Genomic DNA, 14,982 nt, shown 5'->3' with positions numbered 1-14,982 from the left:
ATCCCATTGCACACAATTGCGGTATGCTATCTAAAAATGCACTGTTCCGTATCATCAAAGCATATATATTCTACTGTTCTACTGTAGTGTGCTGTCTGTAAATCATTCTGAGCACTTTAATCAAGTACATATTTTAGTACAAACACATTAATACATTAGCCTACTATTTGCTTAGATCAACACGTCATCGTTTTATCATTACAGCCTTGTTCATCACGCGTTTATTGCGACATCATCAATTTACACAATATGTTGGATGCTCAATATTATGTCAATGTTATTCATTAAACCGTGTTTCCAAGCCCAGTGTATGTACTCTCTCTGTCTCTCTCTCCCTCAATCCCTCCCTCTCTCTCCCCCCGGCACAAGCCCAATAACAACACCTCTGAGCCCCCCCTCCTCTGGCTCCTTTGGTTGCATTCCTCTCTTTGTATTTACACATCCGGGTTTCCCTACTGGCTGTGCTTTACTCTCCTCTCCTCACACAGAAGCCATTTTGGACTCAGTTCAGTTTCTTGCATGTCAATTTCAGACCTAGTGTCTCTCTGTCCATTCACTGTTTCAGGGGCAAAAGAGAACACGTTAACCAAGCGTGCAAAACAATGACATTTCTGCAGGCACAGACGCGTTTATCCAACCAGCGTTAGTGTTTGGAAATGTTTGCTTCCTCGGTGGATTTTTTTGCATTTTAAAGTTTTGTTTTTTTCCAGTGCAATATTGTTGCATGCGGGCTATACACACAAAAGCAAGGCAAACTCTTCCTCGGTAGGGTGGATATTGATTGGGTGGGAGTTGGGTCATTGGGCAAATCATCTTTTTAAATGTTCGAAAAGGATACCAATACGCTTTTTAAAAGGAGACCATCTGGTGCCGTAGGGTTCTCTTAAATTTAAGGAATATGTTTGCGTCCTGGTTCACTTTTACACTTCTTTGGGGAACTTTTTGTGCAGGTAAGGATTTTTTATTCTTAAAAAAACAAATGTAAAAAAAAAAAAAAAAAAAAAAAAAAAAAAAAAAACTTAACTTTAGGTCCTGGCTGACGTCTTGGCAAAAAAAAAAAAAAAAAAAAAAAAAAAGGCTTCTTTATTTGGTTTTTGGATACTCTGATTTTTGTATTGAAACTTTGCTGATGTAACGTATGAAATACGTTTCATTGTGTAACTCGTAACATTTTTTTACGCAATGTAGGCTTATTGCAATGGGTCTATGAACCGGGTCGAACTCGTGAACTAATTGTTGGCGGTTTTGCAATTAATTATTTTGCTGTTTTTTTTTAATTTTCATAATTAAATTAGCTGTTTTTATAACGCTTGAAATGCGAGGTATCAATATTGGGAGATCGCTTTAAATCTAAAGCAGTGTAAATGTTGCATTTGTACTGGTTTTAATGTGTGTGTTTTGTGGTCAGTCGCTGTTGTCTAAGATCCCATTTAAATTCACCTCGCGGTGCTTTTAGGAAGCGGGTTTGTTTTTATTAATGAAAGGGTGTGATGTGGAGTGTTTGCTATTTTTATGGGATGAGTCATGTGGGCTGATTTCAAAGGGTGATCTAATAGAGGTTGTAAAAATACAAACCACATTGGTTTCACATTCCTTTGAGCTTTCGTTCCTCCCTTTGCAGCACCACGTGTAACAAAGCTAAATTAAGTTTTAATAAAGTCCTGTTACATATATTTTAAAAATAAATCCAATGTAAGCATGGTGAGACGTGCCAGCGAAGGGGGTGGATTCTAAACGTGGGGTTTCCTATTTCAGTTATTTGTGATTTAAGATGCTGATTGCTACGATACTGTCTCGGTTGGAGATTTGCGAAAGCGGAGGGGGTTAACTTGCACAGTGCTTCCCGATGAGTTACCCCCATTCCTACTTTAATGTATACATGTATGCATGAATTTATTATACATTGCATGCTGATTCCCCCCTTGCCTTTTACAGTAAACTAAACCAGTGTTTTTGCTGAGCAGTCGTTGAGACGTGCCGCATCTTTTGGTTTAATGGGCTGTATGGTTGCTTTGTTGCTCGATCAATCCCCTCCTTGTTTTGACGAGTTTGGGGGAGGGGTACCATTGGCATTTCAAACGATTTGTGCAGATTTCCATAACAATATCAACATAATTACAAGATGTAACAGTGTTATGGAAGTTGCCCCTGCCCCGACGCGTTGATACACGGCAATGTGATAGGTTGTGTTTGTTGATTTGTTACAACGGCAATTAAAATAGTTCGCAACAGCGCGAACACTAGCGATCGGTTATAATAAGCAACTCCGCGGTTTAGCGTTTGAGTGTCTCCCGGTAAAGGACCCGGTGGGCTTCAGAACAGGTTCTAAACTTGTTGAACAGAAATGCCAAAATTGCGTTGTTGACACAGACGGAGATCGTGTCATTAGTTTGTTGTTCCTCCGGGAGTAGAGGTGGGCAGGGTCTGTGTGTGCAGAGCGGTAGAGGGTTACATTTTAAACAGGGACACACATCTCTTAGTTCTCTAGCCGCTCAAACCCATGTTGTGCTCGGATATGATGTACAGGAGCCACGTGAAGTTGTCTGGGCACATGCTCTTTGTTTTTCTCTGTGTCCTTCATTAATAATGCAAGGATTGTGCGCAGTGCTGTGTTACCGTGTCGTATGTATATTTGCAACCTAAATAAATACCGAGTTTATTTTGAATTGATTATTATTTTTTTTATCCTGTATTAGGTGATTTTATACGTTGCCTTGTAGATGTTTACCTTTCCCAATTGTTTTAGAAATAATGACGCTGCTGCACGCGATGAGTTTGAAATACGTTCACTTGTTATGCATTGGCGTGTTTTAAATATACAATTGTGTAAAACAAACAACTTTGCAATATTTCACAAATGCATTAGTCAAAAACAAAGGGCGTGTTTACTTGGTGCACTTTTAGTAACTAGTGTTCGCTTTTTGTACGCCAGATGGGTCAAAATGCACAGTGCATAGTTCATTAATATTGATACAATAAACGTGTTTGTGTTAAAAGCTGGCGTTATACTTTGGGCGTATCTTCCCTGGCAGTGACTCAGTGAAATGAACTGATAAAACGCATCAGTAGAGCACAGTGCACAATGTCGCGAATCGTATCAGGCGCCCAGCAATAGGTGTAACATTCATTAACACCCCTCCCCCGCCCTCGGCGTGTTTACCATCGTGCCAATGAGTATCACAGCAGCAGTCGGCTGGCGCATTATATTGTATCATTGTCAGAGTTGCGTTTGTTTCACATTCACTTAAATGTTATTGGGAGAAACGTAATGCTTTTTGTTTATTTATGTGGAAAGCTGCATATTTGCTTCATTTGTAAACCCTGACTGTGGTAAGAGATCGCGTTGCAGTTAATACAGCCCGTTTATCACATGATCTTTGCATCAGTGCACCTGGGCCGTGTTCTCCGCGCAGTTGCAGCACGCTTGCGCTTGACCACATTGCTGAAAGGAGAGAGATGGGTGAAGTGCTTTTAGACGTGTTTAATTATTTTGTTACCAAAGCCTGCTACCTTTATATAACTGAATGTATTGTTGTCCATGGAAGAACAAAACGCGGGGGTTGCAGTAACGTTTGCTCCGTTGCGTTTTGGTTTTGTTTGTCATGCCAGAGAAGGGGGTGAGGGGTGGTTATAAAAACACCGTGGGGGATGGGTACAGAGCATGACGAGCTCAGATTTAAAAAGACAGTGTTTGTTTTTTGCAGATGACAAGGCTGTAATAGAGAGCAGCGTTTGTACTCAGAATTTCTTCCAATACAAAACAATTTAAGCTTTATAAGAAGCACATAATTTGTGTTTATTTAAGCACTTAATTGTTTTTACTTCAGTGGCACTCCAGATTGGTTAACGCTTATCAGTAGCTAGTATCTGCAAAACACACATTTTTGTCTCTGTTCTCATGATCAGTTTGGAGTAGAATATGCAATGGAAGGCTTTTAGGTCGCCTGAGTAATATGTGCATAACCTTCAGTGGGCTGGCGCCACAAAATGACGTTTTAAGAGTTAAAGCGAAAGTCACCGCTTGCAAAACAACAAGTAGGTAGACTTAATATCATATTTAAAAAAAAAAAAAAAAAAAAAACTTACTGCAGTGTAGTGTTTCTATAATGCTTAGATAGCGGTCGAGGATCACGTACGAGAGAATAAAGCCTCGCGGCGTTTAAAATATCCAGCAATACATTTATTTATTTATTTATTTTAACCAGAACTGCTCAGAATGCTGCTCATAGTGCTTTCGTCACTGACACCCACTTCCTTAGAGATTGTTGTAGCTTTTCAGACATGCATTCTAATCGGGGTGCAAAAATACAGTAGCTTGGTGTCTTAAAATATCTCTGCAGGATTCCCCTCCCCCCTCCCCCCTCCGCGCATTGAAAGTTGCAGGTATAGGAGAGCAACTTGAAAAGTGCACGATTCCCGCGATCCGGTGCTGAAATTCAAGACCTGAAGCTGCAAGGAATATGCTTGTCCCACAAATAAAAATGATGCTAACTTTCTTATTTTTGCAACGAGGTGCACGCAAATGTGTTACACTGCTGAACCGCTCATTTCCTTGTGCACCTTAGGGGTCATCCCCTGCGTGAATAATTGTATAGTAACAATTTCGCCAAATGTCAGAAGTTGTGTCGTTTTTTATTACATTTTTTTATTACTCGTGTGGAACTGTTGGCATCAGCATTTTCTTATTTATTCTATATCAGTGTAGCCAAAGCAAATTCATTTGTTTAGGGCTAGTGTATGCATCATGGGGGGTGGGGGAACAGTTTTTCAGCAGTTTTTAAACTGCTTTTAAAACTGCTGTAGTTAAGCCATTACTCAAAAGATCTCATTTTGATCCTACAGTTTTGAGCAATTTTAGACCTGTCTCCAATATACCTTTTTATAGCTAAGATCAAGGAGGAGGTAGTAGCCAATCAACTTCGTATGTTTCTTGAGAACAATAGTTCTAATTTGACTTATTGGGAAATGCAGAGTCCGGGTCTATTTCAATTCTGGTTTTATTAGACTCAAGTGCAGCATTGGGTAAGGTTAATCATACCATTTTAATGGATAGCCTTAAAAACTGGGTAGGGTTGTCTGGAACTGTACTAAACTGTTTTAAATCATATCAGGATTATCTACAGTTACGTGTGGCGTTCCTCTGGGTTCCATATTTTATTTAAACATGCTACCGCTGGGGATATATTTTACATATTTTCACAGCTAAGCTGATGACACACAGCTTTATTTCTGTGAAACCTGGAGATACCATTTTGTGGTTAATTGAGTGTCAGTGATGCACAAATCGGTCTCAATTTTTTGTAGTTAAACTCAGATCAGAGAAGTTTTGATTTTGGGTTCTCTGCAAGAACTGGAATTTGACAATTCACTAAAAACAGAGTTGAGTAGTTTAAATTCAAACCCCAAATCAGAGGCCAGAAATTTGGAATTCATATTTGATTCTGATTTGTGTTTTGAGGCTCATATCCATAATGTCACCAGTGTGTCTTTTTATCATCTATGAAATATCGCTAAGATTAGGTCTTGTCTTTCACTGCCTGACTCTGAGAAGCTAAGTCATGCTTTTGTCTCATCTAGACTCGATTACCGCAATGCTCTTTTTGCTGGGTTATCAGACCATGGCTTTGATATTTATAGCTTGTTCAAAATGCAGCGGCACGGTGCTTTTAAAAAAAATAAAAAATAAAGTGACCACAGAACTCCCATACTGGCTTCTCTACACTGGCTTCCAGTACGATTTTGAGTTGATCATAACATCCTACTTTTGACTTGCAAAACACTACATGGTGTGACACCTAATTTTCTAAAAGAGCCTTTGTCCCTATATGTACTGAGACATGCTTTAAGGTTGGCTGATTCTGGTCTTCTGTCCTTCCCAAAGATTGAGACAAAAAGAAAAGCAGAAAGAGCCTTTAGTTACAATGCTCCCAGATTGTGGAGAGCTAAGCCTCGTGTGATTCTGCAAGACTTTTTTTCTGTCTTTCTCTAGAATGCAGAAGTGTGCCTCTCTGGTTCCAGGTGTTTATTGGCTGATGCATATTAAAAACCACAGAGATGAAAATGTAACCAGTGTGCACTTCTCTATTTGTCTAGGTTTACATGTTTCGTAACCTCCCCCAACCACAGCTTAAAATACTGAAGGATGTGTTGCAGGAACCACAGATTTGCAGTTTACCACAAGACAAAAAACTCCAAAATAATAAACCCTACTTTCATTTAAACTTCCATTCTGAGTAACAAGAACATTTAAACACAACAACATAACTAATACTGCAACATTCTTCTGGCTTGCTTTAAACAGCCTGGACACAGCAGCAGCTTTAACGATTCATGTGCAAACCTCTTGAGTGATTGCTACAGTAGCACTGTTGTGGGCTTTTGATGTTCTGGTTGTAGCCACAGTTCCCAGAGTGATTATATATCTCTATCCCTATATACACACTCACTGCTGTGCAAAAGATTTAGACATGTTGCCTTTTTCTACTCTTATGCATTATGAACATCAACAATTTACTCAAAGCCTCCACTAGTATTTTCTGCTATTATAACAACCTTGACTTGCATAAAGAAGGAAACACGTTGAGTGAAACAGCTCGCATCGCTCGATTTTCAAAGTGTGGTATCCGAAGCATAATCAACAAGTACAGAGAAACATCACCTGCAATAGACAAACCCAGGGCTGGAAGACCCAAAAAACCGTCTGGCAAGGATGAGCAGTACTTGAAGATAATATCCTTAAGGGTTAGAAAGAAGACAAGCATTGAGTTGACAACAGAACTGGCAGAAGGCGCAGGTGTCACTGTCCATCAAATCAACAGTACGAGGGTCACTCTTGAAATCGGGGCTTGAAGGATGTGTTGCAGTAAGAATACCTCTGTTTAGAAAGGGGAACAAGACTAAAAGGCTAAAGCCCAAGAACACAGAAATTGGACTATGGAACAGTGGTCAAAGGTGCTTTGGACTGTTGATGGATGGACAACGACACCTGTGCTTTCTACCAGTTCTCTTGTCAGTTCAACGCTCGTCTTTCTATTCCTTAAGGATATTATCTTCCAAGTATTGCTCATCCTTGTTACACAGCTTTTTGGGTCTTCCAGTCCTGGGTTTGTCTATTGCAGGTATTGGAAAACATGGATCAAGAATTGATTAGCAGTTTGCTACGCATGTGGTTCAAATTGCATGTACTGCTAACAATTGATAGAGACGTTGCGTCTACCAGCTTCTTGCCCAACATTGACTGCAAGCTAACAAGATAACAAAAGACAGATTTATGGACCTTTTGTCTCCAGGAGTGTGAAGAATGCACTGAGTTCAGAGGTTGTCACACTAGACTACACACACAGACACACACACACACACACAATAAATTAAATTACCTTTGCAATTGGTTAATGTCAGAGAAAGAGGAGGTGGACCATCTATACAGAAGGGTATTTAATGTCATGCAAACATTGTAATGAAGAGTATTCTGTTTGTCTTGTACCTGGGACCAGACTCCCTGCATATTTCAATAAACCTAACAACTGATTGAAGAAAAGGACTCTGTGCATTTTCTTGAATCTACTCACCTTCTATTTTTTAAAGTTACTTCAGCAGGTGATGTTTCTCTGTACTTGTTGATTATGCTTCGGATACCACACCTTGAAAATCGAGTGATGCGAGCTGTTTCACTCAATGTGTTTCCTTTATGCAAGTCAAGGTTGTTATAATAGCAGAAAATACTAGTGGAGGCTTTGAGTAAATTGTCGATGCTCATAATGCATCAGAGTAGAACAATGCAGTGTGTGTGTGTGTGTATGTGTATATATATATATATATATATATATATATATATATATATATATATATATATATATATATATATATATATATATGTGTGTGTATGTATTTATTGTTTTTTTTACATGGTGATTAGATAGGGTGTTTACCACATCAATGATATGGTTTGCTGATATGGCAGACTTACTTTCTAATCACCCTGTATATAAAATCTCCAGATTGTGTTATTCACAATCTTGCTAGTGTTGTTCTATATTTCTATGTCCAAATTCCAAAGTTGTCTGTCTTTTAACTGAACAGTATTTACAATCTTTAACCTCTGTTAGTGTATGTGTTTCTGGTTATGTCCTGAATTTATTTTCATTTTGTTTAATTTTCTGAAGTGTGAAAGATCCTCATTCCTTATTTGTTTTGTATTTGAAAGACATGGATATACTGAAGAGATCAGTCTTCCCTGCTGCGTTCCCTCAGTACTGTACTTATTAATCTCAATTACATGGTAATATTTAGACCGCTTCTATTTAGAGCATGGTTTGAGCACAGGGATAGGGTGAAAACATTAGGCCAGTAAAAATACATATGTAGCAAAAATAGAAGCGCAAGGTGGAGTATCAGGTTTCATCTCGTGGCAAAGGGAAGCATGCTTATAATCGTGTGTGTGTGTGTGAAACGGGGATTAACTTCATCAATAGAAATATCCGGCTCTTGTTTTGCTGGTCCAATCAATCAGTCCCTCTATTTAGGGCTTCTGATTTTTGTTTTTAACCGATAAAACACCCCAGATAACAAAAAAAAATCTTGGTTGAAAATCTCCTTCCCGACCTATCCGGGCGCTAAGCAGTGAAAGTAGAGTCCTTTGGATGGGCTGGCCTGACAGTTCTTTCCCAGGGTTGGGAAGTCGGTCAGTCTGGAAGAAGGCGAGACTCCGTTGCAAGAACGTATTGACCCGGAAGGGAAACGATGTAGCAACTGCAGATTGTAGAGACAGCTGCACTCGTTTACCAAGGGGTCATGCGTGACGGCATAAAAGGGGTCGGAGAATTGAAATCTACTCCTTCACTTGGTTTGTGAAATTGAACTTGAAGGACCGTGAGAGACGCAGTAACCACTGTTGAATAGAAATCTTTGTATAAAGAATATTCATATGCATGTCAGTTTCATTTTGTATTCTTATATTCCATAGCAGTGCTTTTTAGTGGGATGCTGACGTCTGTACCCACATTACGCTAGTAAGTTATGTGTTGCGTCTACATGAGATTATTCCTTTAGTCTATCAGAGTAATTAACACAATTAGCAAACATGTCCTGACTGCTTGATCCATGCTTATTAGAAGAATGAGGAGCAGATCACTGCTGTACATGGTGCTTTGTGACTCTCCTCCAGGAGGTGCCCTTCAAACAATAATCCCCAGTTATTTCTTTATAAAGCTTTGTTTGCTTAATGCAAAGGGATAACTTTAAATATCCAATGACTAGATCACACAAAAAAAAGAGGTGAATGAAAGTTGTACATAGCTATTGCAAAAATAATGTATACATTGGCTGCTGTGGGTTGCTATTACTAGCTTTTAAGAAACGTGTGCTGTCCGTCAAGGAATAGTTTTGATAAAGAAGTGAAATGACAGATATTCTCACGGGGGCAGTTCCATGAAACAGTTTTGTTTTATTTCCAAGTGGGAGTTTCTTTTTTTTTTATGTTTTTCCTGATCTCGTTTAGAATGAGATCACTTTTAAAATGAAGACATTTTTAAAGGGGAATTCATGTCTGACTCTAGAAGTGGGGATTTGTTTTTGAAAATGCATTTCAGATGTTCAGTGACCAAAGGCAAAAGGTCTTTGCTCTGGACACAGAACCAAAAAAAAAAAGCTTCCATTGGAAATGAAGCATTTTCAACTTCCTCCTGTTCCTTCAAGTACTGCACAGCATCCCTGTTAGTTTTCTATAGTGTGTGAAGCACACGTCACTGTAGCTGGGACTGCAGATCTGCACAGCATCCCTGTTAGTTTTCTATAGTGTGTGAAGCACACGTCACTGTAGCTGGGACTGCAGATCTGTACAGCTTCCCTGTTAGTTTTCTATAGCGTGTGAAGCACACGTCACTGTAGCTGGGACTGCAGATCTGTACAGCTTCCCTGTTAGTTTTCTATAGCGTGTGAAGCACACGTCACTGTAGCTGGGACTGCAGATCTGCACAGCTTCCCTGTTAGTTTTCTATAGCGTGTGAAGCACACGTCACTGTAGCTGGGACTGCAGATCTGCACAGCATCCCTGTTAGTTTTCTATAGCGTGTGAAGCACACGTCACTGTAGCTGGGACTGCAGATCTGTACAGCTTCCCTGTTAGTTTTCTATAGCGTGTGAAGCACACGTCACTGCAGCTGGGACTGCAGATTTGCACAGCTTCCCTGTTAGTTTTCTATAGTGTGTGAAGCACACGTCACTGTAGCTGGGACTGCAGATCTGTACAGCTTCCCTGTTAGTTTTCTATAGCGTGTGAAGCACACGTCACTGTAGCTGGGACTGCAGATCTGCACAGCATCCCTGTTAGTTTTCTATAGCGTGTGAAGCACACGTCACTGTAGCTGGGACTGCAGATCTGTACAGCTTCCCTGTTAGTTTTCTATAGCGTGTGAAGCACACGTCACTGTAGCTGGGACTGCAGATCTGTACAGCTTCCCTGTTAGTTTTCTATAGCGTGTGAAGCACACGTCACTGCAGCTGGGACTGCAGATTTGCACAGCTTCCCTGTTAGTTTTCTATAGTGTGTGAAGCACACGTCACTGTAGCTGGGACTGCAGATCTGCACAGCATCCCTGTTAGTTTTCTATAGCGTGTGAAGCACACGTCACTGTAGCTGGGACTGCAGATCTGCACAGCATCCCTGTTAGTTTTCTATAGCGTGTGAAGCACACGTCACTGTAGCTGGGACTGCAGATCTGCACAGCTTCCCTGTTAGTTTTCTATAGCGTGTGAAGCACACGTCACTGTAGCTGGGACTGCAGATCTGCACAGCTTCCCTGTTAGTTTTCTATAGCGTGTGAAGCACACGTCACTGTAGCTGGGACTGCAGATCTGTAGTTGCCTCTTCTGCTCCCTCCGGGTGAAAGCTCTCAATGAGGAACCTGACAGCATCAGGTTCCACACAAAGTTTTAAACATGTAGATCTCATTCTATTGTGCCTCTTCCTCTTATTAGATGCCTATTGCATTCGTTCTCGGTCTGGAATCCCCAGAGTGTTGCTCCAGTGTTTTGAGTGCTTGGTTAGACGGATGTATCTTACTGTAATAGCTGTGAGTAATGAGTGGGTGCATCCAGACACTTGGTAACTGTTAAGCAATATGTTTCCTATAATCAGCATGATGCTGAGAGTGTACATTTAAAGTTACCAGAGTATAGTATCCACTGATTTTATCATTAACATGAAATGTGCTGCAAATGAATTTATTTTGGAAGATGCAAGCAAAATTATTATTATTTTTTATGAATTTTTGTTTCTGCAGATGGTTATTGTATCACAGGAATAACTCAGAGGGAAGTCATTGTTACATTTTACCAGTGGGGTCTGAGTAACAAGTGATGAATGCTGAAAAGTAAATCAACAGATTAGAGATATCAGACACATTTATTAACCAGCTGCTGTAGACAGTAACCAATGGTCTGCTGTTGAAAATACATCACATTTGGACATTTATGAAGCACAATACGAATGTGAAGACAAATTCATTGCTTTCAGTTTGCAGCTTTTTGTTTTTAGTTGTTTTAAATAGCGATCAATGCTGTAGGGTTTTTTTTTTTTTTTTAAAAAAAGCTTTGTTAGACAACATTTCATATTCTTCTTGTTAATTTATACCAAAGCAGCTGGGAATTAAGGTATACCTGCTGCTAAGAAACCATTGTTAAGAGTGCAGAATAAGAGGAAGAGACCTGCCTGGGCCAAGAAACATAGAAACTGGACATTTGAGGAAAGGAATTTGGTCTTATGGACCGATGAGTCAAAATTTGAAATATTTGGGTCCAACCGCAGAATATTTGTAAGACGCAGAGGGTGAGTGCATGAGTTCTGCATGTGTGGTTCCCACTGTCAAACATGGAGGAGGCAGTGTCATGGTCTGGGGTTGCTTTGCTGGTGACAGAGTTGGTGATCTTTACCAAGTCCATGGCAAGCGCAACCAGCATGGCTATCATAGCATACTTCAGAGGCATGCCATTCCCTCAGGATTATGGCTAGTTGGGCAGTCCTTCATTCTTCAGCAAGATAATGACCCGAAACACACCTCAAAGTTGTGCAAGAACTATCTGGCGAAGAAGGAAAGTGAAGGACAACTCAATCTAATGACCTGGCCTGCCCAGTCTCCAGACCTCCATCTCATAGAACTTGTATGGGACGAACTGGACAGAAGAGTCAAAGCAAAGCTACCCACAAGTGCCCTACATCTCTGGGAATTGCTGCAGAAGAGCTGGGAAGACATGTCGGGTGATTTCCTGCTGAAACTTGTTAACCGAATTCCTCGTGTTTGTGAGGCTGTTATTAAGGCAAAACTTGGCTATTTTGAGGAATCCAAGATTGAGACCATTTTCAATTTTCTTGAACATTGCATTGATACTCCTTATGTTTTGTCTCGTATATCGTAACATGTGTTTTCATTTTCAAGTATTTACAGAATCGTATATGAAAAAAACCTAGTTTCCAGCAAGTGTACTCAAACTTTTGACTGGTACTGTATCTAAGTGGCTAATTTGAAATATTGGCTTATACTGGTGTTGCTAATTTCATGACAACTACAGCAGACCACTGGTGGGCAGTTCAAGACCCTGCTGAGGACTGAGCCTGAAGCTAGCATGTGTTTCTGTTCGCACTGCCAACGATCTCGCTGCCCATGTGATTGTGAGCCTTTGTTGGCATGCCAGCTCCAAGGAATGCAATTATTGGGTTTAGTTTTTATATCCTGGAATACTTTCACAACAAAACCAGCTTTGAGTCATTACTGTGCCATAACTTACTGTTCCTTTTTCAAGACTTCTGCAATTGCCACAACATCGATTCGTACTGTATGTTTGAGTCAAACTTTTCATAGGAATCTGAGAAGCTCTGTTAACTTCAGCACCCTTGATTTTAGTGCTTGAGTGTGCATAGCCCTGTGCTTAGTAACATTCTATTGTCACCCCCTCTTCCACTGAGGGTTATGAAGCTGGCTGTGCAGTTATCAGTTAGCTGGTTGTTTTGCATTGGGACACCATGGGGGGAGAATGGGTGTTATCAAAAGGAAGCAGACCTTTTAAGAGGCTTGTATTTAACACAAGTAAAGCTGTCTGAAGTGATGATATTCTAGCATGCATCAGCTGAATACTTGATTTGTTACAGTACCCCAAATAGGGTCATTTTTAATGTTGCTTTAATCGTGTTGGACTGTTTTTACATGGATTTATGATGTGTAGATGCATTTGTTCTTCCAACAAAGCAGAGTGTAATGAGATTATTTAAATGAAATTGCCTCGCAGTCCTGTTTATTCATGATGAGTGTGATTCACGTTGTGCCCTAAATATCAGTAAAGCATAAATGACAGGTGTGTTCAGAATGTCCTTTTCTATTGTAGGTACACAAGAACTGCAACAGATACATTCTGCAATGCTATGTGAACTCTATAGGTCAGGAGTATCCCATAACATCAAGTGCGTGTCTGAGATTGTTTTGTGTCTTCATTAATGTATACCAGCACGTGAGTGCCAGCCATTTGAAATGGTTTTTCAATGCAAAGGCAGAGAATGGCGATTGGTGGGGGAAGGGGGTTGTCTGGTTACTGGTGTTCAGCCCCAGCCCTGGCTTTAGCTGACTTTTTGTTACTTGCTTGTGAAACGGCTTACTTCAGCCTGAAGAGACAGACGTGTCTCTATGTGGGATTGATGGCTTCTGGAGGCGTCATGCTCGAGACGTTAAAGACGCCTTTACCCCCCCACTGGGATCTTTCTTTGTTGGCTGTTTGTATGCGAGTGTGAAAGAAAAGAAGCCTTGTCTAGAGGCAGCGCTGCCCCTGTGGGCCCCTTTGCTTTTGTGCCCCTTCATGTGTGCTGAGGTATGTCGGGTCACCGGGGTTTGTTTGTGGAAATGTGGCCGAGGGGTTCTGCTATTTCTATATAATATATATATCTCTATATATGAGAATGCCAGGCCTGTGTTTCTACAAACCCTGGTGCTGAATGTCATCTATTAATATGTTCTTAATTGAATAGGTAAGTAATAACAGAGAAGCCCACGCACATAATAAATGTGTAAGTTAGCCAATTAAATGCTGGCATTTCAACAGTTTTAAAACTCTTTCTTTTTCTTTCTTTGGAGAAGAAAGAAGATTTGAAGGTTTGTTCGCTAGCCAGGAATTCCAAGATTGTTTTAACCCTTCGAAGGTTCGTCGGACGCCATTCACTCTCTGTGTGGTGGCTTTTTTCTGTTAACAGAAATCGCTTGGCCAGGTGTGAATACTGTAAATCACACATTAAATGTCACTCGCATGCAACCTTTGATCTTTTGATCTGTATAATGCATGATACTTAAACAAAAGTTGTTGTATTCAAATCTACTACCAAATTGTTATTCGTAGCAACTCTCTGTTGTGCCGCTGTCATGTATGAAGCAGGGTATAGTAACCAAAGCACCTATAGCGGTTGTAGTGCTTCAGTTAAATGATGTACTGAACACCTTGTGTAAAAGACAGTGTAAGAGAAGTGTGATGGTAGAATATGCTCTAACACTAATAATTAGTAAAAAACAAAACAAAAAACTGAGCACCGTCCATCCCTCCCCAATCCAGCTTGTTTTAAACGGGAGCAAATGTCTTCATTCGCTATCTCGACAGCAAAGCACTTTTATAGTGTAAGCTGTATTGAAAGAATTGTCCAGAAAACCCTCTGCTTGTAGGCACACAAGAACTGTCTGCAACAGATACGTGCTGCAATGCTACTCTGTAGTTCAGGACTCTTGTTAAATGCCCAGATGACAAAAAAAAGTTGAATGCAAACTGTGCAAGAGACTGATGTATCATAGAGGCACGCCGATCTCTGTGGTCACTTTACAATCGTAAGTTTATATTGGTGGTAGTGGTAAAATGTGACCTGACTGATAACCTGCTTGGAACGTTCACTTTTAAATCAAGCTTTATTTTGCTTAAGTCCGCTGCAGTTATTGCTGATGTAATGCAATTACGTGTAAA

General features: G+C 40.3%; 1 protein-coding gene across 1 annotated transcript in view; it reads left to right on the top strand.

The window, feature by feature from the left end:
* The first annotated feature begins 496 nt into the window (after nt 1-496).
* Nucleotides 497-14,982, top strand: part of LOC121314044 (activin receptor type-2B-like) — a 51,650-nt gene continuing 37,164 nt past the window's right edge. The window contains exon 1 of the mRNA XM_041246829.1: nt 497-950. Coding sequence (XP_041102763.1) covers nt 899-950 — 52 coding nt within the window. The 5' untranslated portion in view covers nt 497-898. The remainder of the gene's footprint in view (nt 951-14,982) is intronic.

Source organism: Polyodon spathula, chromosome 4 (assembly GCF_017654505.1).
Source record: "Polyodon spathula isolate WHYD16114869_AA chromosome 4, ASM1765450v1, whole genome shotgun sequence".
Lineage (NCBI taxonomy): Eukaryota > Metazoa > Chordata > Actinopteri > Acipenseriformes > Polyodontidae > Polyodon > Polyodon spathula.
The sequence above is the reverse complement of the archived record's forward strand: the minus strand, read 5'-3'. Positions and strand labels throughout refer to the sequence as shown.